The sequence below is a fragment of the Ambystoma mexicanum genome, chromosome 2q (genome assembly GCF_040938575.1).
Source record: "Ambystoma mexicanum isolate Mex_15411 chromosome 2q, UKY_AmexF1_1, whole genome shotgun sequence".
NCBI lineage: Eukaryota > Metazoa > Chordata > Amphibia > Caudata > Ambystomatidae > Ambystoma > Ambystoma mexicanum.
The window spans coordinates 313,566,350-313,590,156 of record NC_090924.1 but is presented as its reverse complement, the minus strand read 5'-3'; the positions used below and the strand labels follow the sequence as shown (position 1 = coordinate 313,590,156).

At 48.4% G+C, this 23,807-nt stretch overlaps 2 protein-coding genes across 3 annotated transcripts in view; both read right to left on the bottom strand.

Annotated features, from left to right (window-relative positions):
• Positions 1 to 23,807, bottom strand: part of LOC138569366 (oxaloacetate tautomerase FAHD1, mitochondrial-like) — a 375,217-nt gene that overhangs the window by 61,210 nt on the left and 290,200 nt on the right. The gene's annotated exons all lie outside the window — the stretch shown is intronic.
• LOC138569367 (oxaloacetate tautomerase FAHD1, mitochondrial-like) overlaps positions 11,163 to 23,807 on the bottom strand; it is a 302,844-nt gene continuing 290,199 nt past the window's right edge. For both annotated transcript variants that reach the window (XM_069647291.1, XM_069647293.1), the window contains exon 2: positions 11,163 to 12,012. In XM_069647291.1, the coding sequence (XP_069503392.1) occupies positions 11,266 to 11,949 (684 nt within the window). In that variant the 5' untranslated portion in view covers positions 11,950 to 12,012 and the 3' untranslated portion in view covers positions 11,163 to 11,265. The remainder of the gene's footprint in view (positions 12,013 to 23,807) is intronic.

The window sequence follows — 23,807 nt, the reverse complement described above, 5'->3', positions numbered from 1 at the left end:
GACCTCTCTGTGTAGAACCCATTCGTGTTCCTCTGGGAGGGAGTCTCTGCTCAGAGCATACGCTAGGGAATTGAGCTCCCCTGGAACATGTTGTGATGACAGGAAGATGTTCCGTCTGAGTGCCCATATCCAGATTTTCTGGGCAAGCTTGGACAGATTTGGCGAGCGAGTCCCTCCTTGCTTGTTCAGGTAGAACATGGCTGTTGTGCTGTCCGTCCGGATTTGCACTGACAGGTTTAGTAGGTGGGGCTCGAACGCCTGAAGCGCTCTGAATACTGCCAGAAGCTCTAGCAGGTTGATGTGGTTCTTGGCCACTGAGTGAGACCAGAGACCCTGAGCTGTGTGGTGGAGATGGTGAGCTCCCCACCCCGTCGGACATGCATCTGTAGTGACTACTGCCTGTACTTCGGGATCGTAAAAGGGTTTCACCTGTGCGAGATTCTCTCTTGTCCACCAGTGAAGGCTTTGTACCAGTGTTGGCGAAACGACCATTAGATCGTCCCACTGACCACTTGCCTGAGACCACTGTTTCGCCAACCATTCCTGCATGGGACGCAGGCGCGCGTGGGGGACCAGGTAAATACATGACGCCATCACGCATTGCTTTGCGTACCGTTATTTGTTGACCGGACTGATAATGCGGAATTTGCAGTAGTATATTCTGAATTCTTTCTTCTGAAGGAAAGGTCAACCCCTCTTGGGTATCTAGGATTGCTCCTAGGAATTGTTTTGAGGTGCTTGGCACCAGGCTTGACTTTTTCTCGTTGATTGAGAAGCCTAACTCGTGGAGGAGGTAGATAGTCCTTTGAATGTTTGTCCTGCAAATTCCTGGGGTTTCCCCCGTTATGAGCCAGTCGTCCAGATAAGGGTACACTGGGATTGCCTCCCTGCGTAGGTGTGCAGCCGCCACCGCCAGTACCTTGGTGAATACCCTTGGTGCTGAAGCTATCCCGAAGGGCAGTACCTTGAATTGGTAGTGTCGACTGTCCACCTTGAAGCGCAAATACTTTCTGTGCGCTGGGAACATGGAAATATGAAAATAAGCATCTTTCATATCCAAGGTTGCCATGTAATCCCCCTTTTTTAGGAGGGGGATTACCTCTTGTAGCGTGGTCATACGAAATTTTTGGGGCTTGACATACTTGTTGGCAGGCCGTAAGTCCAATACTGGGCGCATTGTCAAATCTTTCTTTGGCACATGGAAGTAAATTGAATAAATACCCTTATTTACCTGGTGTCCCGGGACGAGTTCTATCGCGTCCTTTTCTAGCAGAATGGCGATCTCCTCGAGGAGAATCTTCTGATGTTCTAAAGAGTGAACTCTTTGTCGTGGAGGATGGTTCTGGGGACGCTGCAGTAACTCTATACAATATCCTGTGGATACTGTTGACAACACCCATCTGTCTGATGTGATCCCTTCCCAAGCCTGGGTGAAGTTGGAAATGCGTCCCCCTACTGGGGTTGCGTGAGAAGGGACCCTGAACTGAGCGTCACTGCTTTGGTGGAGGCGTCCCGCCTCCCTTGTTGGGGCTGCCTCTGCCTCTACCACGACCTCTCCTATTACCCCTGCCGTAACCCTGGGTAGACTGTTGGTTGTTGTTCCACTGTGTACCCTGCCCCTGGGAATAGTTCAATCCTCTCTGGGAATTTTGGCCGCATGGGCGACGAAAATTACTATTCCCTCTCTGGTTAGGGGGTTTATTGGTTAACTGGCCAAGGGACTTGAGTGTTTCGTATTCGTCCTTGGCATTTTTCAGTGCGTCTTCGACCGCCTTACCAAACAGATCGCTTTCCACCGGTTTGTCCAACAATGATGCCTGGGTTTCTGCCTTAAAACCAGACTGCCGTAACCACGCATGTCTTTTGATAACAGTGCCCTCCGCTATCAATCTGCCTGCGTTGTCCGCGGCGTCGCAGGTTGCTTTCAAAATGCAACCAGACACGGCTCTACCCTCTGCGGAAATCCGAGCTAACTGGCCCTTTAAAGGTTCAGGAGCAGAGGCTATGAGTGCCGCGACTTCTTCCCACTGATGGCAGTTGTAGCTGGCCAACAGGGTGGTGGAGTTAGCAATCCTTGCTTGATAGGCGGACGTTGAGGCTACTTTCCTGCCGAAACCGTATAGTTTTTTGCTCTCCTTGTCGGGAGGAGCTTCGGACGATGACAAGGGTGTTCCAGCCCTCTTACGAGTGTTGGTGACAACTAGGGAGTCTGGCTTCAGATGTCCTCTTATATAGAGAGGGTCAGACTGGGCCACCCTGAAATGTTTTTCAACCCTGGGATTGACTGCTCGGGTGAGGTTCGGGTTCACCAGGGACAGATCTATTCTTCGCTGAATGGACTTAAGGATAGGGATGGTCTGGGCAACAGGCCTCCTTTCTCCCACTAACTCTTCTGCGAAGTCCCTTTCCTCCTGGACACCGTGGGTGTCAATGTGGAAATGTTCTGCTGCGCGAGCGGGAACCTCATTTAGGAGGGGTTGGTTATCGACCGGGGAGTCGGTAACCGGGGCTTCGTTCTCTACCGGGGAATCTACTCTGTATGTTTCCGGGTCCTCCTCCTTCTTCTTCCTGGTCCTCATCATCCCCATAGTAGCCCGTCCCGGTTTGCTCTTCTACCATACCAAATTCTTGGTCCTCACCAAAGGAAGCCTCTCCTTGATACCGTGAGTATGGTCTTATGTATGGTTGTACCTCGAAGGGTTCTGACCTCATCGGAGTTTCAAACCGGGGCTTTTTACTCGGGGGGATAGGATCAGTAGAGCCTGAGGGTGTCGCCCCTTGTGGATGATACAAGAGGAAAAGAGGAATTGTTCTGGATTTTTATCATAAAAATCAGCCAAAGAAGACATTCTTGACATGACCCTATCTATGTCTTCACTGGACCATTTTTTGGAACTGGGAATGACTCTCTCAGCAAGTCTATGGGATTTATCTTGAGTAGCTTTGCTGGTTGTAGACATATCAGCAGACCTGGTTTTGTCTGTCTGTTTAGGGGGAGAGATGTGTTTCACAGGTGTGGAAGAATGCAAAGGTAGTTTCTTCTGCTCTTTTCCCCCCTCCCGTGCGTGGAAAAATGTTTTCCCTGTCCTTTAGTGGCTCTGGAGTTTTTCGACGCCTGGCGTCGAGGATCGGGGGTGGTGTCCCTGTCCTTCGAGCGTGGGGCCTCGCTGGCTTTAACTGCGGGCTCAGACTCCTGGTACGCGGCCTGGGGCTGGAAGTCGTCTTCGTCTTCCGACGATCGAACTTCTGTTAGCCTAGGGAGCGAGGCACTCTTGGCAAGAGTGGATGATTGCCTGGAGTCATGCGGCGATCTTGATCGAGAGCGCCCAGAGGACACCGAATCAGACCGTTCTGTTTGTGCCTCTTTCCGAGAACTCGACGTCGTCGAGTCTCGGTTAGACTTAGTGTGTTTAGTGTGTGTAGTATGTGAAGCGCTTGTGTCGCCGGGGGTCTTCCCCATAGCCACCCTGCCGGATGACCTTCCGAGGTCGGGGACCTGCGCTCGGCTGTCTTTCGACGCCGTAATGCCCTCGCCGTCCGAAAGTACGGCGTCGCTGAAGGCGCCCTCCGCTGCCATGGCCGCCTGCCTGGCGTGGTGGGCCCAACGCTTCGTCGAACGGTCCTTAAGTGTCTTAGGTTTAAACCTACTACACGCTCTGCAGTTCGCTTCGGGGTGGTCCCTCGGCAAGCAGAGATTGCACGTGGCGTGCCTGTCGACCCAAGGGTATTTGCGATTGCACTTGGGGCAGAATTGAAAAGGGGTACCCTCGATTCGCACCTTGAGGCAGCGGGCTGTTGAGTGTAGGAAATGTATAAGGTGTACCTATATACCAAGAGTGTAGAGTATGTACCACCCCCCACTCTCCCTACTTGCAGGGCCGAGGCCAGCAGCCTTCTAGGCCCGGGCCGAGGCCAGCGGCCTTCCGAGGCCCAAATCCGTCGTGCAGCAGGCGACGGTCGATTTCTTCTCCAGCCGGCGAGTGTCGAAGTTCGACGTTGGGGTGGGGAAGGATGTCAATAGATTATTATTTTAAATTTTAGCAAAAGTATGGCTAAGGCCAGGGGACTCCGCAAAATGCTTCCGACCAGTATGGCGGAAAAAAACAATCTGAGGATCCTAGACGCGTGAGGGATCTTGGGTACAGTGGACGTCACACTAGGGATAGTATTACTGGCACGCCCTGTGTCGACGCCCATTTTCGAGTTTCGAAAAACAAACTGTAATACTCCGCAGCTTACACTAGATGTCGGCCTATGCACAGCATGTGATCTAAGCAGATTCCACAAGCCTCAGAAATATATATATATTGGTGGCATGCTTTAACTGCTTGATATTCTATTCAAGCATCTTGAATCTATGAAAGATCCAATGCTGGAGAAGTCTTAGTTACTTACCAGTAACTGTATTTCTCCTGCATTGGTATCTTTCATAGATTCACATGCGCCCACCTGCCTCCCCTGAGAGGCGGCTCCTATGTTCAGCACCCATCATACTGTAGTTCCTACAGTTCAAAATCTGAAGATGGCTGCCTGGGGCGGAGCTTAAGCCCTGCCACCACATTGGTTGAGGCCATAAAGGACCCAAGTGAGGTGGAGGGACTACACAATGGAGTGGCTCATAAGCCACAATGGAGTATCTACATGCATCCTCTAGGGGAGAAGGGATGTATATTAAAAACATTTTAATAATTAATTTTTATCACTGAGGATTCCCAGTCTGACGATGGGGAATATTCAAGCATGTGAATCTATGAAAGATACCAATGATGGAGAAATACAGTTACAGGTAAGTAACTAAGACTTCATTTAAAAGATACACTATGTCCCCCATAAGCAATCTTTGTTTCAATAGTCTGTTAACCTAACCACAAAGGCAATGCCACAATTGTGTGCCAAGAAATCCAGCAAAAGTCTTCATTAAACCCGTTGTGGTCAATTGCATGTATGTATATCCATCTCAGTATGAACAAAAATGTTCATAGCGGAAAGTATCAATCGCACAATTGTTTATGGGGTATATTAATAAAGCAGAACAGGGGGACAGTGGAACGATGGGTGGGGGGAGAAGCATAACAGACAGGCAGGAGGTTTTTCAATCTTCCCATTGTTCTATTGCACCCAAATGTTAATGACCATGCTCCAGTCACTTGGCTGGAGACGTTTCATGAATTTAGTTACTTTTGGGGTAAGGTATCAGCAATGTACTATATGTATATTGCAAAAACAACTGTCCTGAGCGGGAAATGTAATCAGAAGAACAAGTTACTTTCTTACCTGGTAACGTTCTTTCGTTGGGATGGTCCGACGACGTATTCCATATCTATGACATGTAATCACCACAGCTGTGCTGCTTCGGAAACTTTTTTTGGCTCCTGCGTCCTGCGTCGATGACGTCGATGCGCCGTCGTCGAGGACCTCCTCCGACATCATCCGATGTGATAAGTAGGACGCACGACGCCCGTAGCCTCAGTTGTAGTTTTTTCCCCCAGAACGTGTGACATTAGTCAACTGCCAGTCAGACACAAAGCCTTGCGGAACGTAAGCTGCAATTGCAAAAGAAATTCTGCAGCGGGGAAGGCAGGGCGGGAGCGATATGGAATACATCGTCGGACCATCCCATCGAAAGAACGTTACCAGGTAAGAAAGTAACTTGTTCTTCGAGGGGATTTGGTCCTCCGACGTATTCCATATCTATGACAGACTCCCAAAGCAGTACCAGAGCAAGGAGGAGGGAAAGAATTTAGAATCAAAATTTAGAATAGCCAATCAAATAGCAGAGCAAAGGACCGCCTTGCCAAAGGCCAGATCCTGTCCTCGGATGGAATCGAGGGAATAGTGACGTACAAATGTATGTACTGAAGCCCAGGTGGCTGCATCACAGATGTTGCGAATAGGAACACCCCTCTGCAGGGCAGTAGATGCAGCCACACCCCTGGTAGAATGGGCCCGCAAGCTAGCCGGTGGGTCCTTACCCGCCAAGCGGTAACACTCCGAGATGGCTAAAATAATCCAGCGAGACAAAGTCTGATTCGTCACAGCTTGCCCCAAACGCTTTCCAGCGTAACCAATAAAGAGTTGATCGTCCACTCTGACCCGGGACATGCGTGAAACATAAAAGCTTAAAGCTCTCCTAGGATCAAGCCTATGGAGCCTCTCCTCTTCCTTACCAGGATGCGGAGGAGGATAGATTGCCGGAAGAACAACCTTCTGGGCCAAATGAAATTCCATCACTACCTTCGGAAGAAAAGAAGGACGAACTCTAAGGACAACCCTGTCCTTGTGAAATACAGTGACGGGTGGCTTAACTGAAAGTGTCTGTAACTCACTCACTCTGCGAGCGGAAGTAACCGCAACTAAAAACACAGTTTTCAGAGTTAACAGCCTCAAAGGGCAAGAATGTAAAGGCTCAAACGGAGCACCCATAAGAAACTTAAGAACAAGGTTTAAATCCCAACCGGGCACCAGGAAAGGTGACGGAGGGAACACATTAGTGAGCCCTTTCAGAAACTGTGAAATTAAAGGGATTTTAAAGTAAGAACACTCTTCAGACAAGCGCTTAAAGATGGACAGCGCCGCCAGGTAACCTTTAATGGTACCCACTTGCAAGCCCCTGTGGGCCAAAGAAAGTAAAAAGGACAGAACCATGAGGATGTCTCATGCAAAAGGATCCACATTCTGTACTCTGCACCAGTCGCAGAACTTACGCCAACGGTACAGAGACTTTGTTGCTGGCCTTCGGGCCGAAACCAACACCTCCATCACGTCTTCAGGGAGGTCCCAATCCTTATACCTCAACCTTTCAGAAGCCAAGCGTGAAGGTTGAGGGATCTGACCTCTGGATGGAGAACCTGACCCCCCTCCCGTGAGAGCAGATCGTCTCGGTAGGGAAGACGACGTGGAGGGCAGATGGACAAGTCGAGAAGGTCCGGGTACCACGTCCTCCGAGCCCACGCCGGAGCAATGAGGATCATCCGGGAACCGAACTTCCTTAACCTCCGCAGCACTTGCGGGATGACGGGAACTGGAGGAAACGCGTACAGCAGCGGGAATGACCACTCCACCACAAACGCGTCTCCTAAGGCTCCTTTTGGAGGAAATTCCCACGAGCAAAACCTTTCGCACTTCCGGTTGACACTGGAGGCGAAGAGATCCACTTGAGGGGTCCCCCAAAGGGCGAAGATCTCCAGGAGAATCTCCTGAGCCAACTCCCACTCGTGAGAGATCGCGCTCTGCCTGCTCAGAGCGTCCGCCGTCACGTTTTCATCTCCGGCCAGATGAACTGCCGAGATCGAAACTTCCTGCTGGATGGCCCAGAACTCGAGCTGCATCGCCTCCCTGCACAGAGGAAGTGACCCTGCCCCGCCTTTTTGTTGAGGTAGTGTATGGCCACTGTGTTGTCCGTCAGGATCAGGACACTCTTTCCTCGCACAGTCGGCAGAAAAGCCTTCAGGGCAAGCCTGACGGCCCTCAGCTCCAACAGATTGATATGGAGTCTGGACTCCGACGGAGACCAACGACCGCTGACTGTCAGCCCGTTGGCATGAGCTCCCCATCCCGTGAGGGATGCATCCGTCACGATCGTCACCTCCGGCCAGGGAAGCCAAAATGGAGCCCCCTTCATCAAGTTGCCTTCGACGGCCCACCACAGAAGGTCCCGGGCGACCGAGGGCGGCACCTGAACCAGGTCCGACATCCTGCCGGAGGACTGCGACCATTGCGTCTTGAGTGCCCACTGCAAAGATCTCGTCTGCAGGCGAGCCTCTGGCACCAGAAGAATGCAGGATGCCATGAGGCCGAGCACCCTCAAGAACCCGAACGCTGGGAGCGTCTGGGCATGCTGAAACTTGTGCACCATCTGCTGAATGTGAAGAGCCCTCACCTGGGGAGGAAAACACTGCCCCAGGGAAGTGTCGAGCATTGTTCCGATGTACTGGAGCCGCTGTGTTGGCGTCAAATGGGACTTCTTTAAATTGAGGGAGAAGCCCAGCCTGTGAAGGGAGTGGCAGGTGACGGACAGATGATCCAGGGCTTGCTCGGGAGAGCTCCCCCTGATCAACCAATCGTCCAGGTAGGGGTAGACGTGAATCCCCCCCTTGCCTGAGATGCGCTGCCACCACCACCATGAGCTTGGTGAAAACCCTCGGGGCGGAGGTCAATCCGAACGGCAGGACCCGAAACTGAAAGTGCGAGTCGCCAACCCCGAACCTCAGGTACTTCTTGTGCTTGGGATGGATCGGCACATGGAAGTAAGCATCCTTGAGGTCGAGTGACACCAACCAGTCCTGAAGCTGAAAGGCCTGGAGGACTCGAGAGAGAGTAACCATCTTGAACTTGTCCTTCCTGAGGAGTTTGTTCAAACCGCGCAAGTCCATGATGGGTCTCAATCCCCCGTCTTTCTTCGAAATCAAAAAATAAGGGGAATGCCATCCCTTGTTCCTCTCCGCTACAGGCACCAGTTCTATGGTGCCTTTCTCCAGCAGGGCTTGAATTTCCTGCGCAAGGAGCGGATCCGGACTCTGCAAAGAGAGGTTCCCCGGTGGATTGTCGCGAGGCCTGTGCCGAAAGGGAAGACAGTAGCCGTGGGTTATGATCTCCAGAACCCACACATCTGAAGTAATGGCTTGCCACTCTACAAGATGGTTCGCCGGTTGGGGGAAGGCTGGCGCAGCATGGGACATGGCCTCATGACTGAGTGGGAGCAGTTGCGGCGTTACCTGAGGGCAAAGAGGCAACTGCCCGAGCGGCCTTGGCACCACGGGTACCCTGTCGTCCACCTCTGGTACCCCTGCGTTGGCCTCTTTGACTGCCAGCTCCTCTCGCTTTACTGAAGGACGAGTAATAGCGAAAGGAACCACCCCTCCACTGCTGTCCCCTAGGACGAAAAGGCGGAGGTTGGCGAACTGCAGCGCCCAACGACTTTGCTGCAGCTTTTGAGGTCTGCAACCTCTCAAGGCTCTCGTCAGCCTTGCTGCCAAAAAGGTGTTCAGCGTCAAAGGGCATGTTGAGGAGCCGGGACTGCACATCAGGAGCAAACCCCGACTTCCGCAACCACGCAAACCTGCGTATCACGGTGCTCGCCGCCATGGACCTACTGACGCATTCAGCTAAGTCCAAACCCGACTGAACGGACTCACACATGGCATCCTTACCATCCTGGACCATAGCAAGGAAACCATCCCGTTCGTCCCCTTCGGGAATATGTTCAGCCGCTAACGCAACACAGTTCCACAGAGTGTGTGTGAAACGAGACAAGGCACAAATGGAGTTGGCCGCCTGAAGCGCCATACCACCAGAAGAAAACACTTTCTTCGCCCAGCCATCAAAACGTTTGTGGTCCCTATCAGGAGGGATGGTAGGGTACGATGCCTGCTTTGCCGGGGCCGTGGCCGCCTGCACCACCAAACTCTCCGGAGTGGGGTGTCTGGTCAAGTAGCAGGGGTCGCTACTGGCTGGACGGTATTTTCGCGACAAGGAGCTGCCCACCGCCGGGAGACTCTCCGGAGCAGTCCAAGCCGCCACCACCCTTCTCTGTAAAGCCATATGGAACGGCAGTACTGGGTCAGTTGGGGGACCAACATCAAGGATGTCCGTCAGATCATCCTGCACAAACTCCCCTGGGGGAGAAGACCATCCCAAGTACTCAGAAACCCTAGCCATAAGGCGCCGGTACGAGGAATCGGCATGAGAGCCAGGCTCAGGCATACAAAACTCCACTTCCGGAGAGGTGTCCAGTCCACTGGCATCATGCAGTGACTGCCTCAAATCGTCAAACTGACTATGGCCCGAGACAATTTCATCTGGAACCTGACTAGGAACCAGGCCATCAGAATCCTCATCCGCCTCTGAAATATATTCCAGGTGGCGAAAAGAAGGCACCAGAGAGTGCTTGCTCTTAACCAGAGCCTTCCTAGGGGGTTCCCCCGTGCCACGGGGTACCTCCGACACGAAAGGCGTCGATGGCGTCGAGCGAATCAGCGCCGACGTCGAGGAAATCGGCGTCGACGTCAAATGCACCGCCGCCAGCATCGGCGGCGTCGACACAGCCCTCGAAGCCGGAGCCCCGAGCGTGTCCCTCGACGACCTGAGCGTCGACGGCTTCGACGACTTCCTCGCAGCCGGAGCCTCGAGAAAGCCTGTCGACGCCCTCAACGCCTCAGACGTCGATGTCTTCCTCGAAGACCTCACAGGTGCACACGGTCTCGAACGCGTTGAGGACCGGGACCTGGAACGGGTACGTCGAGAACGAGTCTCCTTGTCCGAACGGGACCTCTCCCGTGACTCGTGCCGACCACTCTTGCGAGCGGTGTCTCTTGACCTCTCACGACCGACCCCACTCCACACGGCTTAGTACCCTGCGACTCAAGAATCGCCAGCATTTTCTTCCCGAAGGAAGCATTCCTCCGGCGTCGCACGGCTGGTGGGGTAAGCGACGTGCCGGGCAGAGTCCTCCGAAGAGGACCTGGAAGACGACCGGTGTCGGCGCTTCCGAGAATGCCTCGAAGAGGCTGAGGAGTGGCAAGAACGACTCCTAGAAGGAGACCCACGAGACTTCCGACGATGACGCGGAGAGTCACCCCTCGAATCATCCGTCGAAAGCCCCGCAGACTTCGACTTCCGGGGCTTGGACACCCGACCTAACTTCTTCTTACGTTTGCGTAAGGCTTTGGACGTGAGCGACTGGCAGTCGATACAGTCATCCGTGTCGTGGGCCTCCCCGAGGCACCAGAGGCAGGCGTCGTGCGAGTCCATCACCGACATCTTGGACCCACACTCCCCGCACTTCTTGAAACCCGGACACGGGGTCGAAGACGAAGTAGAAGACATCTTCACATGAAGGATTTTCACAAAACGAACAGGTTCGAAGAACCGAGAAGAACAGAACTCCAAGTCGAGGCGTTAACCGAGATTCACGAAGCAACACATTCGCGGAAAAAACGGAACTGAGGCTACGGGCGTCGTGCGTCCTACTTATCACATCGGATGACGTCGGACGAGGTCCTCAACGACGGCGCATCGACGTCATCGACGCAGGACGCATACGCCGAAAAAAGTTTCCGAAGCAGCACAGCTGTGGTGATTACATGTCATAGATATGGAATACGTCGGAGGACCCAATCCCCTCGAACTGCAGTTTTGAAAAGACTGAAAAAACAGACAAAATCTGCCAATGGTTTGCACCAGCAGTATAACAATACTGGAGGAGCACTTTATGTCATAGAAGAAATTGGAACATAATTCAAATCATTTGAATAAATTGAGGGATTTCTAGGTCAGTGACTCAAAGGAATGCGGCTGCCGCTGGACTTTGAACCTCATGGATACAATGCCGTCAATTCCACAATGGATCACATCGTTTTCCTTGACAGTAGACACTCCTTTTGGAGTTCCTGTCAAAATCAGATCCCCCTTTTCCAGTGTGATTATGTCACTGATGTAGCTGATAAGATAGGGAATGGAAAAAATCATAGCTTCAGTTTTGCCTTCCTGTTTTAGTTGGTCATTCACTTTTAGCCAGATTGTCAGGCTGTGTGGGTCGGGAATCTTTTCCTTGGGTATGAAGTCGCTAACAGGGCATGATGTGTTGAAAGCCTTTGCCAAGGTCCAAGGCAATCCCCTTTTTGCGCACTCCTCTTGAATGTCCCGGGCAGTCATGTCCAGACACAAAGCATAACCTTCAACGTATTCCATGGCATCCATTTGCACTATTCCGCTTCCCTTTTTCCCAATCACTACTCCCAGTTCTACTTCATGGTGCAAGTTGTTACTGTAGTATGGCACAAGAACAGGGGATCCTTCTTTCAAATAGGCCGATGGTGGCTTCAAAAACAACATTGGCTCTGTTTGCACTGCATTTTTTAATTCTCTGGCATGATCAGTATAATTTCTTCCAACACAGATAATCTTTCGGCCCCATTCCCAGAACTTAGTTATATTGTTGGGCGAAGCCATTACTTAAATACGGTTCTCCAGTTCCTCAGTTGTTGGTTCCAGTGGTTACAGTTTAGCACAAACCTGTAAAATACATACAAAAATATCAATAACTTGAAATGTATGTGCTAAATGCTCACTCTATATTGCCCCATGCAATTAATACTTCAAAATCATTTATGATGCCAACAAAAAGAAAATCCATCCTTTTTAGAGACACTTGGCACCAAAGGACGACTGCCATAAGTGCAACTGGAACTTGGTCACGTGACCTAAGCCCCACCTGCCTGTCAATCAATGCTAATCTTTTGCTGCCTTCTTGTATTGTCACCCTTTTCCCCTACTTGTGGAGCCCTCCAGTGTCTTTTCCTTTGCAGTTGATGAACAGGCGCAAGTGGATTTTGGTCATGACGTAAGCCCTGCCCCTTCCTTTCTTAACTATTAGCTCAAGGGAATGCCTCGCCCGGAGTCCGAAGTGAAGGGCAGACAAACAAAAGGGCAATTCCCGTTTGGACCTGTGTGGACCAGAAGGAGCCATGACCAGAACCCTTGCTTCTCTAATACCACTCCCTGGTCTCATGTTCCTCCAGAGCCACCTCAGGTGGGTTATGAAGCTATACAATGGGCTATGCTCCACCAGAATAGGATGCCACAGGAGGAGAGCTGACCCCTGAAGATATCCAGTTGGAACACCACAGGTTTCAACCACTTACTGGCTGATGAAGGGTCTAGTGTGAACTAAGTGGAATACGATATATTCTCCAGGAAACCTGTTTGGACTGTGCTTTGCTGGTTGGCGGTTACCAGGTGTTTCAAGTACTGGCAAATAAAGGGCCCATAGGCTGCCCTTTTGGAGGCCTCGCTATTGAGGTGAGCCATAATATTAGCTCTCAGAGTTCCATTAGTGACCAGAGGAGTAAACTTGCTAGCTGTTGAGGTGTGGGTTGACTGTGGTGGAAAGAAGTGGAAGATGCTTTTGATGAATGTATAAAGATCCCCTGGGGTTCGGCAATACGGAAACGATGCTCAAACAGGTTGAAGAGGTACTTACTGAGTACAGTAGGGTTGATGGGATCACTACGTAATGTTGGGTGGTGACCTTAATGCCAAATGTATATTTGAATATTTGTTTCACCCCTCTCTCCCTCAAAAGCCCATCCCTACCATCACCACACATATCCAACCGCGATGTTCACCAGCAACACCATGGACAATGCATTGCAGCAACTTCATAGGCCTCATTAGCACTCCATCATCCCCCACTGCATGAAAACTGATGCTTGCTAATGTCCGCTCAGCAATCAACCATGCAGCAGACATCACCAACCTCATCACCAACCTCCTCACCACACATGACTTGGATGCCACCTTCATTACTGAGACCTGGATAATATCCACCTCCACCTCATTCCCAGATGTTCCCATCCCTAACGGCTACAGAAGTAAAAACAAGACTGTCCAAATAAAATCGGCTGACGCCTCACCATCACAATGGCCATGCATCGCCACTATTGGCACTTTCTTAAACCTTTCCTGCCACTTCATCTCCCCAAAGGACACAGTCACTTTTCACCTCAGCTACGGACCACCCATGCTCAACACCTCCTTCATCAAAGACTTCATGGACTTGGTCACCATCATGTCTCTCCTGCATGGCCACAACATCTTCCTCCGCGACTTCAACATCCCTAGCTACCAAGTATACACTGTTTACTCAACACACTGAACCTCACACAGCACAGGAAAGGTAATATCCTCGACATCATCACTGCCTGCCCACCCTGCATCACAGCTCTCCAGTCCTGCTCGACTGGTCAGACCATCTGGAAATCCCCTTTGAAATTAGTCATACGACACCAGTCAAGAAAACCCATTGTAAACCCAACAAGCAAGCCTTCCGATCACTCAAGAACTGGAGGCTCTCACACAGGACCTCGCCAAACTTCACAGCACATCAGGTGATTTACCTCAGACGAACCAGGACTGTGAATTGCTTCGCCAAGAACTCAACACCACCCTTCACAACCGACATGAACCGCCATGCACTAGTGAAACAACACACCCTGAAGCCTAGACCTTCAGTACCCCAGTACACTCAAGAACTCAATTTTATTTAAAAATCAGAAAACAAGAAAAGACTTGGCAACAGTCTTGAAGCACATCCGACGTGCCCTGCTCAAGGAACTCTGTGCTACACACAGAGGACTGAGCACCAGTGCCAAGGCCAGCTACTCACAAAACACCATAGTCAATGCCAACAATACAAGCAGAGTCCTCTTCAAAGGCATCAAGCACTGCATCAACCCTCTTCCCAACCCACCCATACCGCACTCCATCAAAAAAATCCACGGCCATCAACTCTTTCTTTATTAACAAGATCAGCATGATCCGCCAACACATAGACACCAACGCCACAACTGATAGCACATTACACATCCCATCTCGCAAAACCACAACTACCTGGAGAACTTTCAAGACACTCAGTATTGGAGGACCTCACTGCCACCGCAGCATCCATCAAGGCCCCACCATACACAGATGACATCCTCCCTGTCTCCATACTCAAGACCCTTCCGACTGAAGCATTCCTGCCTTACCTGACATCCAACAGCTCCCTAACTCAAGGCACCTTCCCCTTGACCCTCATGATCCTCCTGCATCTCATAAAACCAACACTGGACACTGATGACCTCGGCAACTACCACCCCATTACCCATCTTCGCTTTCTAGCTAAGATACTTGAGAAAGCAGTGGCCACACAACTATTCCAACACATCGAAGCCAACAACCTCCTTCAGTGCTACAAATCTGACTTCAGACCCAGATGCAGCACAGAAACGGCTACCATCAAGGTGATCAACAATGCCCTTAAAACCGTCATTCGTGGCCATCCTTGCCTCCTGTTTCTCGACCTCCCAGCAGCATTCGACACAGTAGACCACCAGACAATCTACATCGCTGCATATGGATCAGCAAAATTGTCCTCAGCTGGGTCAAATCAAATCATACCTAGCTAATCGCCACCATTTCGTACAAATGGATTCCTCCAGTTCACCCACTATACCCATCACCTGTGGAGTCCTGCAAGGATCCATCCTCTCCCCTGTGATCTTCAACCTTTACCTGGAACTGCTTGGAACCCTCCCTGCTTGACACAGCATCCACATCCACCAATACGAAGATGACACGCTGCTCTACCTCAAGATATCCTCCATCGAAGACATCTACAGGCTCAAGGCCTGCCTCACATGCATTCAGTCGGGGATGTCCAGTACTTAAGTGAAGCTCAACTCCTCCAACACTGAATTCATACTGCTGACCAACAACACTGAACACCCTGACATTCAGACCTGGCTCTCTGCTATGAACCTCAAGGGCTTCAAAGGGCTTCACGCTCCAGCTGCCCACCTACACCAAGTGCCTTTGGTTCGACATTGGCAGATACCTCTACTTCAAACAGCACACAGCAAAAAAGACACAAATGGCTTGGTAGCAACTTTCTCTCCTGTGGAAAATCAAGCCCTTCATCCAGGAAAACAACTTCAGATCTGCTGTCCAGGCCTTGGTCCTCTCCTACATGCATGGTGGCAATGTCCTTTTGTAAGGCCTTCTGGTGCCTACCCTACTGCCCCCATGATGTGTCATGCATGCTGCAGCACGTGTCATCAACGGACTCCACAAATTCGACCACATCACCTCAACTCTCATTGAACTTCAATGGCTCCCAATGCAAGCCATTGTCATCTTCAAATCCTGCTGTATCATCCGTCACCCTGGAGTCCCCAAGCTACCTCACTGAGAAACTCAGCATCTCCAAAAGGTCTACGATCCATCAGAAGTATGGACATGTGTAAGCTCGAACTCTGCCAGTGCAGGAGGGAAAGAACCAGAAGGCAGGCCTTCTCTGTATACGCCCAGAGACTCTGGAACGACCTCCCAGTCAACATCAGACCCACCCCCTTCACTCCCTAGCGTCTACAGCTCCGGAAGGAGCTCAAGACCCTCCTCTTCAATCACTGTTTCCTCACCCGATTGCTTGTAAGATCCCTTGCTACCAACCTGCCTGTCTCCCCTCCTGGTAGCTCCCAGTCACTTGTTTCTCTGCTTCCCTCACCATGTTCCTCCCCCTATGATTGTAAAGCGCTCTGCTGTTTCCCAAAGTTAGGTCTGCATTCAATAAACACCCGAATAATAATAATGAAAGCAAGTGAATGATTTACTATTTTTCTACATTCAGGGGATCTGCGTATTCTCTGGCGTGTAAGGAGTGAAACACATACTTTCTATTTGTTTCAGCTTGCTAATTTGTGTGTTCTTTCAGTAGATTTATTTCAATTGTTTTGAACTCCACAGTAAATATTTGTGACTGCTTTCCTGGAGATGTTTTTTTCTTTGGAGGTCTTCCTTTAGTTGCTCTATTTTTCAAACAAATTTAGGTTTTGAGGTAATTCATGAACTAGAAGGTGTTTTTAGCTTGTTCATTTTTATATGTAATTTAGTTCAGATTGCTTTATTATTTTTCTGATGTCATTTACGTAACAATTATAAACACATTAGATTATTGAAGAAATATTTAAAAACCAGTAAATAATATGGGGATAAGGTGAAATATCTTTTCACAAAATGCTGGTTGGTAAGTGTCTGTTGTGTGTGTGTAAATTTACAGATGTCACATGCTGAGCGGCAGCGGTCGTTATCCGCCTCATCTGTGCATGTCAGGAACCTTTTCAGAGCTTGCAGGTTCCTGTCTGCATGGTGCACGGAAGCCAGAGGCTTATGGAGCAGCCTAAGAGTTGGCGTTGTGCCGGGTGTGGCAGGAAACATGTAAGGAAAAATAGAGCATTTAGTTTGTTTGTATGCGTGTGTCCAAGCGCATGCATGTATGTATGTATGTATGCAAGAGGGTGTCTAAGTGCATGCATACGAATGAATGGATTGTGAATGGTGTACATGGAGCAAGTACACTTGTGAATGAGAATGCAGTGTGAATGTTCTGGGTTCTTGTGTGAATGACAGAGAAACTTAAAGGGTGGGTTAATGTTTATGAATGCGTATTGTGACATCCAGGGTATATGTCCCTTCTCTCCAAAGGGGAGCCACCCCCATGGAGACTAGGGAGGTGAGCCCACTCCACAAGACACGTTGAGGTTTGGGTGAGCAGGATCTCACTGGGAGTGACTCCCCCTTTGGGGACAAAGACTCCCGGGGTAGGGTAACCCTATAACATCTTTACTCTCAGCCTATATGAAGACCACAGAAGTTGCAAAGGTATTAAAGTCTTTTTATCGACTGCCGAACCCTCCTCAGACTTGACATATTATAAACAGAAGCCTGTTAACTCTTGTTTCAAAGCCCTCACCTGGAGGAGACTCCCTGACGCAGAGCTGAATGGCAGGGGTAGAGAAGCACAGAGTGGACACTGCCGCAGGAGCGCCAACTGAGACTGGAGGCAGGACCACACAGAGGATGTAGTGGACCCAGAGTCCGCCAATCACAAAACACTGGGGACGAAAGCTCCCCAAACCGTGATGAGAGTCTGAGCAAGAGAAAGAACCAAGAATGGCAAAGCCCCGAGAACGCCACCACAACTAAAAGCAACTGAAGGCAGGTGCAGACAAACGCCGCTTACACAGGCATCACTAACCTTTCCTGGCAGAAGCACCACGAAAAAGCAGGTTTGCATGCTGCTGAAGAAGAAGGGAAGTGGCCAGTTGATCACTACGATGGGGGATTCAAACCCCAAACCCTTTAACAGCTAAGGAGCACGAAAGCAGACCAAATCAGGACCGGGGAGTCCTAAGTGTCATGAAACAAGATGAGAACATAGAAGACCAAGAGAATCAGATTGCCAAGTCCCAACAGAAGAAAGGAACGCAATCTGCAACAGAGATTCAAGAGAATCAGATTGCATCTCTTCACCTGTCCCGACTTGGCAATCTGATTCGCTTGAATTTATACTGGAGAGTGCGCCCCTTTCTGCTATTGGGACTTGGCAATCTGATTCTCTTGAATTTCTTTAACCTGGATTACAGACAAAGGATCACATCAAGGGAGTCTGGTATAGCGCTACTACACATCAAGGAGGACACTTAAGCAGATCTCTCAGTAGGGGCTCAGGCTACATCGGAGCAACAGATGGTGCATTTTAAGGCAGGTGAATTGGTCTTCTATGAATCGACAAAAGAAGAATCGCAGCGGCCCACAAAAAGAAGACTGGAGAGCTTAACTTAGAGGCCCATCCCACAAATCAGGAACTTTGTAAGCTGCCAAGGTCACTATTCTCAACAACTTATTTTTTAAACATAAACTTTGCCAAAGAAAACAACGACAAGCAGATCGGAAGGACCATGACAGCTTGGACTCTATCTGTTCAGGTAACAGATGGGGGAGCTAGGACTCTCTGCACATAACCCTGGGATGAAGGGTAAGTCGCAGCTGGGGGGAGTTGGCCCCAGTATAGAATAGGTACTGTGTCTCACACCAGGGAACTGTTCAAGGGAAGGGAAGAGGGTGGGGAGGAGGGATTGTTAACAAAGGAAGTAGAGATGTTAAGAAGTTATTAAGGGAGGGGGCTGTCCATTTTGGGATAAATAATTTTGAAGTTGTGACAGAAATATGCACGGGTGTATCAAGTTCAAGGTGTAGAACTAACACAGAGTACAATTCAAATGCTTACCTTGGAATGTGAGGGGCCTTAACACCTCCAATGATACCATGTCCAGTGAGCGCCAGAAACGAAAGATTGGGGTCTCGCTTCTTCAACAGTAAGCCCTTCACCAGGCCTACTGCTCGGCCTTCCTCAATCAAAATCACCTGCACCCTGCGTATCACCGCACCAGTAGAGATCATGGTACCTATTGAGAACTCTAGTCCATTGCTACCTACTTCCCAGCATCAGGAAGCACCTCACTCGGTCACTCCCACCATCAAAGGAGCCCTTGTCAATGCACGGTCGCTGGTAGCACATGCACTCGATATTGCTGATCTTATCTCAGCTAACCACCTAGACTTCCTTGCTATCACTGAAACCTAGCTGCAACACGCAGCAGGCCTAGCACTCTCACTAGCTCTCCCTGAGGGTTACACCATCATCAGGTCGGATAGAGACACTGGAAAAGGAGGAAGAGTAGTTTTCATAGCCAAAACTCACCTTGGCCTTAGAGCCGTTTCCCATGTCGGCCTACCTTCGGTGGAACTCCTGTCAGTTAAACTCCCTATCTCAGCAACCCGAACAATCCTACTACATCTAATCTACCGACCCACGGGTTCTATATCCTCCTTCGAGGAAGACATTACAGACCTACTAACTCAAAATACCAAACCAGGCTCTTAAATTATCCTGCTTGGAGACTTCAATTTAGGCCTTTATGACCCTAACGACTCTAAGGCTACCTCTGTGGAAAATTCCATATCCCAGTTGGGTTTCAAACACTGCATCCTTGGGCCTACACACAACAAGGGCAGAACACTGGACTGGCTGGCAGATCTCAACTGCACCACCACAATCCTCCCGAATGTACCCATGGCATGGTCAGACAACCATTGCATCTCTTTCTCCATTCAGGAGAGTGCGCCACCTAATCCTAGCTCCACTATTGCCCCACAAATTCTATCCAGAAACAACCGGAACATAACGCTTCAGGACCTACGACCCCTGCTCCACGCTATCTTGGACCCACCCAACTACAATGACCTAGACTCAGACAATGTGATTGACCTTAACAATGGTGCCCTAGAACTGGCCATAAACAATATCGCCCCCATCAAACTAAAAAAAGCTAAACCGGCAGCCCATCAATAAATGGTTCACTGCAATGCCAAAACAGTTGCCGAAGCTGTGTGGAGGAAATTGCTGACCACTCCTAACAAGGCAGTGTTCGCTTCTGCTGCTTCCTCCTATAAATCTACCATCCTCAACACCAAAAAAGAGACTCAATACACAATAACAGAATTCTAAATGCAAAATCCGGCACTAAGGAGCTCATCAGCATTTTGAGGGAACGGGAGACCCCAGCTCCACCAACAGAAGCATGCGTCAAGGATGCGGATTGGTGTGCCAAAATACAGATGGCTCTGACAAAATAACATTGCTACAAACTAAAATAGAGACAAAAAAGACCAGCCTGGCCAATAGCTCCAACACTAACACCCCGCTGGACCCTCAACCCCCTTCCTGCCCTCCTTTCTTCTTCTCTTCAGTCACGCCAAAGGAAGTGGAAAAGATTATCTTAGGTCTAAAACCATCAAGGTGCCAGGGAGACATCTGTCCTGCCCCAGTCATCAAGAAAGGCGCCAAAGACCTGGCCCCATTCATTGCTACCATGATCAACTCAATGCTAGCTCAGTCCCTAACAACCTTAAGGAGGCTTGGGTTTTGCCACGCCTTAAAAACCGAACCTAGACCCCAACATTCCGACCAATTATAGGCCCATTACAAAACCTCTGGAGCATAATAACCTACTCGGTCTCTGACAATCTGGCTTCAGACCGAGACACGGCGGAGAAACCGGCTCCCCTGGACTTAAAAATCCAAATAAATGAAGCCAAAGATAAAGGCAACCTGGCCATCCTACTGCTATTGGACCTTTCTGCAGCCTTTGATCTGGTTGATCACCAGATCCTCAAAGAAATATCTGATCACTGCTGCTGCCTTCTCCACAAACGCTTCTAATTAGATCCAATAATTTCTCTCAAACCGAACTACCAGGGTCTTCTCACCTTCAGCATCAGCTGCGCCAGTCCCCAGCTACTGCGGAGTGCCACAGGGCTCGTGCGTCTCTCCAACGCTCTACAACATTTTCACAAAGCTTCTCTTTGATTGTCTTGATAACATGGTGTCACCTACATGAATTACGCAGATGACACCCAGGTTCTCATCACGCTGACTGGGTCCTATGAAAATGACTCCAAACTGATAAACTAAATCTACCTTGAGATCCAGGCCTTGATGGCTGCCCACAGCCTGTGCCTCAACGATGATAAAATGGAGCTACTGATCATTGGATCCCAAGCATGTCTAAATAAACGTGACTCACGGTATACGTTCTTCAACATTGACGGGAACACCATCAAAGTTGCAAAGGAGGTCAAAACATTAGGCGTCTGTCTGGATTCCACTCTTTCACTTAAGAAACAAGTTAGTGCCACTGCCTCAACAACAGCTTACACCAATAAACTGATTAATGCTTACAAACCATACTTGTCCCCCACAGCTGCATCACGTTAGCCAGGGCATTAGTCCTATCGAAGCTGGACTATTGCAATACTCTCTTCTTAGTCTCGGGAGGATAGCTCAGGGGCAACGTGCTCGCCTTGGAAGCAAGACGACACGGAGCCACACAGGTTTGATCCCGGGTCCACGCTTAGAAACCTCTGGGTATTAAGCACGTTATAAATAACCTATCATATCATAGCATATCACAGAACGGATCTTAATAGACTGCAGGTTCTTTTTTTTTTATTTATTTTTTTTTTATTTGCATTTGGTTCAAAATACATAACAATTCATGTAGAACCTTTACAAAATTTAAAATATTACTGACAATCATTTTACAATTACAAAAATAGCTCTAATTCATTCTCAATGTGCTTACAAAAACTTGCCAATTCATATATTAGGGGTTTGTGAAATCCCTGCATCATTCTGGACCACAGAACTTCAAGGCAGTCCTCAAATTCAATTTCCACGAATTTCATCAATTTAAGTGTCCTTATGTTCTTAAAATGCGGACAATACAATATTAGGTGTTTCAATGTTTCATAAGATTCGTTACATTCAACAAAACGACATCCCACACAATTATTTGAATTATTCTTTTCCCAGTTCTTAGTTCTTTCTCTTGTATGGTATAGGTTTAATCTGAAGCGAATATATACCTTTCGGATATTTTCACAGGGAAATAACAAGACATGATCATAACGTGGAATACGCAGTTTAACATGTTTACTGTATTCCTTATAAAGCCCATAGGTCTTAATTAAATCGATTGTAGTACACCAATCCATTTCAAAGAGTTTTCTCTTAGCAAAACCAGGACGATATTGTATATCCTCAACAGTTATATTTACATTATCTAAGATTTGTTGCATTTTCGATTGATAGTTAGAAAAGGATTTTAAGGTTCGAGAACCTAACATTTTATTTAATTCGATATACAATGAATTTGTTGGAGGATAATGAATCTTAACATAATTGGACAGCTGTCTCCATTTCCAGCGGGATGATAATGAAACCAGACCCAATTCGTGTCGAATAATGGCATTAGGAATTGACATAGGGAGAAACATTGCAGATTTCAAAAGAGCCCTGTAAGCTATCAAGCATGCTTGTCATGTCACATAGACAAATATCTAATGTATATAGTATGACACTTTCAATTTTTAATGTCATAAAGTCTATTAGCGGGATTAAAGAGAATTTGCAAAAGTGGCTATAGATCCTTTTCATTTGAGATAATAGTGGTCGAGTTTTATTTCTAATGACATTTGACCAAGTGTTAATGGAGTTGAGGGCTGATATATAATACCCTAGATAAAGAGCATTGTTCACACGACAAATTTGTGTATTCAATATTTGCCATCTAAAATTCGCTCTTTTTAATTTAACTCCAAAGGTCATAATGGCAGTTTTCGCTGGGTTAGGTGTCAAATTATGAGCTTTTGCGAAAGTCTCAAATAATGAGAGTTTAGTTTGAAGTCCTACCGGGGTAGGGTCAAACAAAAAGATATCGTCAGCAAATGCAATCCATTTCAAATGAATACTCCCCACTTTGACAGAAAACAAATTCTCTTTTTCCCAGTTTTCACCGAGATCAGATAGGTATAGATTAAATAAGGTAGCCGCCAGGTTACAACCCTGTTTCACACCTATTGTTGTGCATATGGGGGCAGTGGTACCACCTTCTGGCGAGATTCTTATTCTATACGAAGTATTCGTGTGCAACTTTATGATCCAATACATCAATACATTAGGAATCCCTAACTTCATCATTTTCTTCCACAATAAATTGCGGACCACCGTGTCAAAAGCTGAACTCATATCGATCATTGCTATATAAACAGGATTACAATTCTTTTCTTTTGCTCCAGCAATAACATGCGACATGATAAAAGCATTTAAGGTTGTACTCATGGACTTCCTAAATCCAGTTTGGTATTTCGAGTACATGTTGTTCGCCCCAATTACTTTCTCCAATTCGTTTAAGAGAAGGATAGAAAAAATCTTAGCCTCAGTATCAATTAAAGATATTGGTCGATAATTTTCTGGGAGAGATGGATCACCCTTTTTAAATATGGGTACTATATTAGCAGTTAGCCATGAGGGTGGAACCTCCCCGGACCTAATAATAGAGTCGAACTTGAAATTTATGATGCCAGCCCAAAACACGGGATCCGCCTTATAAAGACATGGGGGAAGGCCATCAGGTCCTACAGCTTTTGAATATGTCAACCTGGAAATTGCCCACATAATGTCAATGCAATCCCACTTCAGCCTTGAGATATTAGAATATTCAAGAGAAACATCTGGGACAAAACATTACAAGGCAGTTGGTATTTAACCTTTATAAATGTTTGCCATGTCTGCTCAGGAATGCAATTTAACGAGAATAATGCCACAAATCTATTGTCAGCTTTCAAGGTGTGCCAAATTACTCGTGTGTCATGAGCCAAGATGGCACGAATTAATGTACAATTCGTGTCGTTATAACTTGAAATACGAGCAGATCTCAAGTTGTGTTTATAGGCTGATAATATTGTATTCCTCCTTGCCTTGCTATCTTCGCTGCCCAAGTTGCTTTTCTTTAAATATCTCAATGCCCTATTCTTCTCCCTTTTTAATAGTTTACATGTGTGATCATATGAATGTGTATGTTGCACAT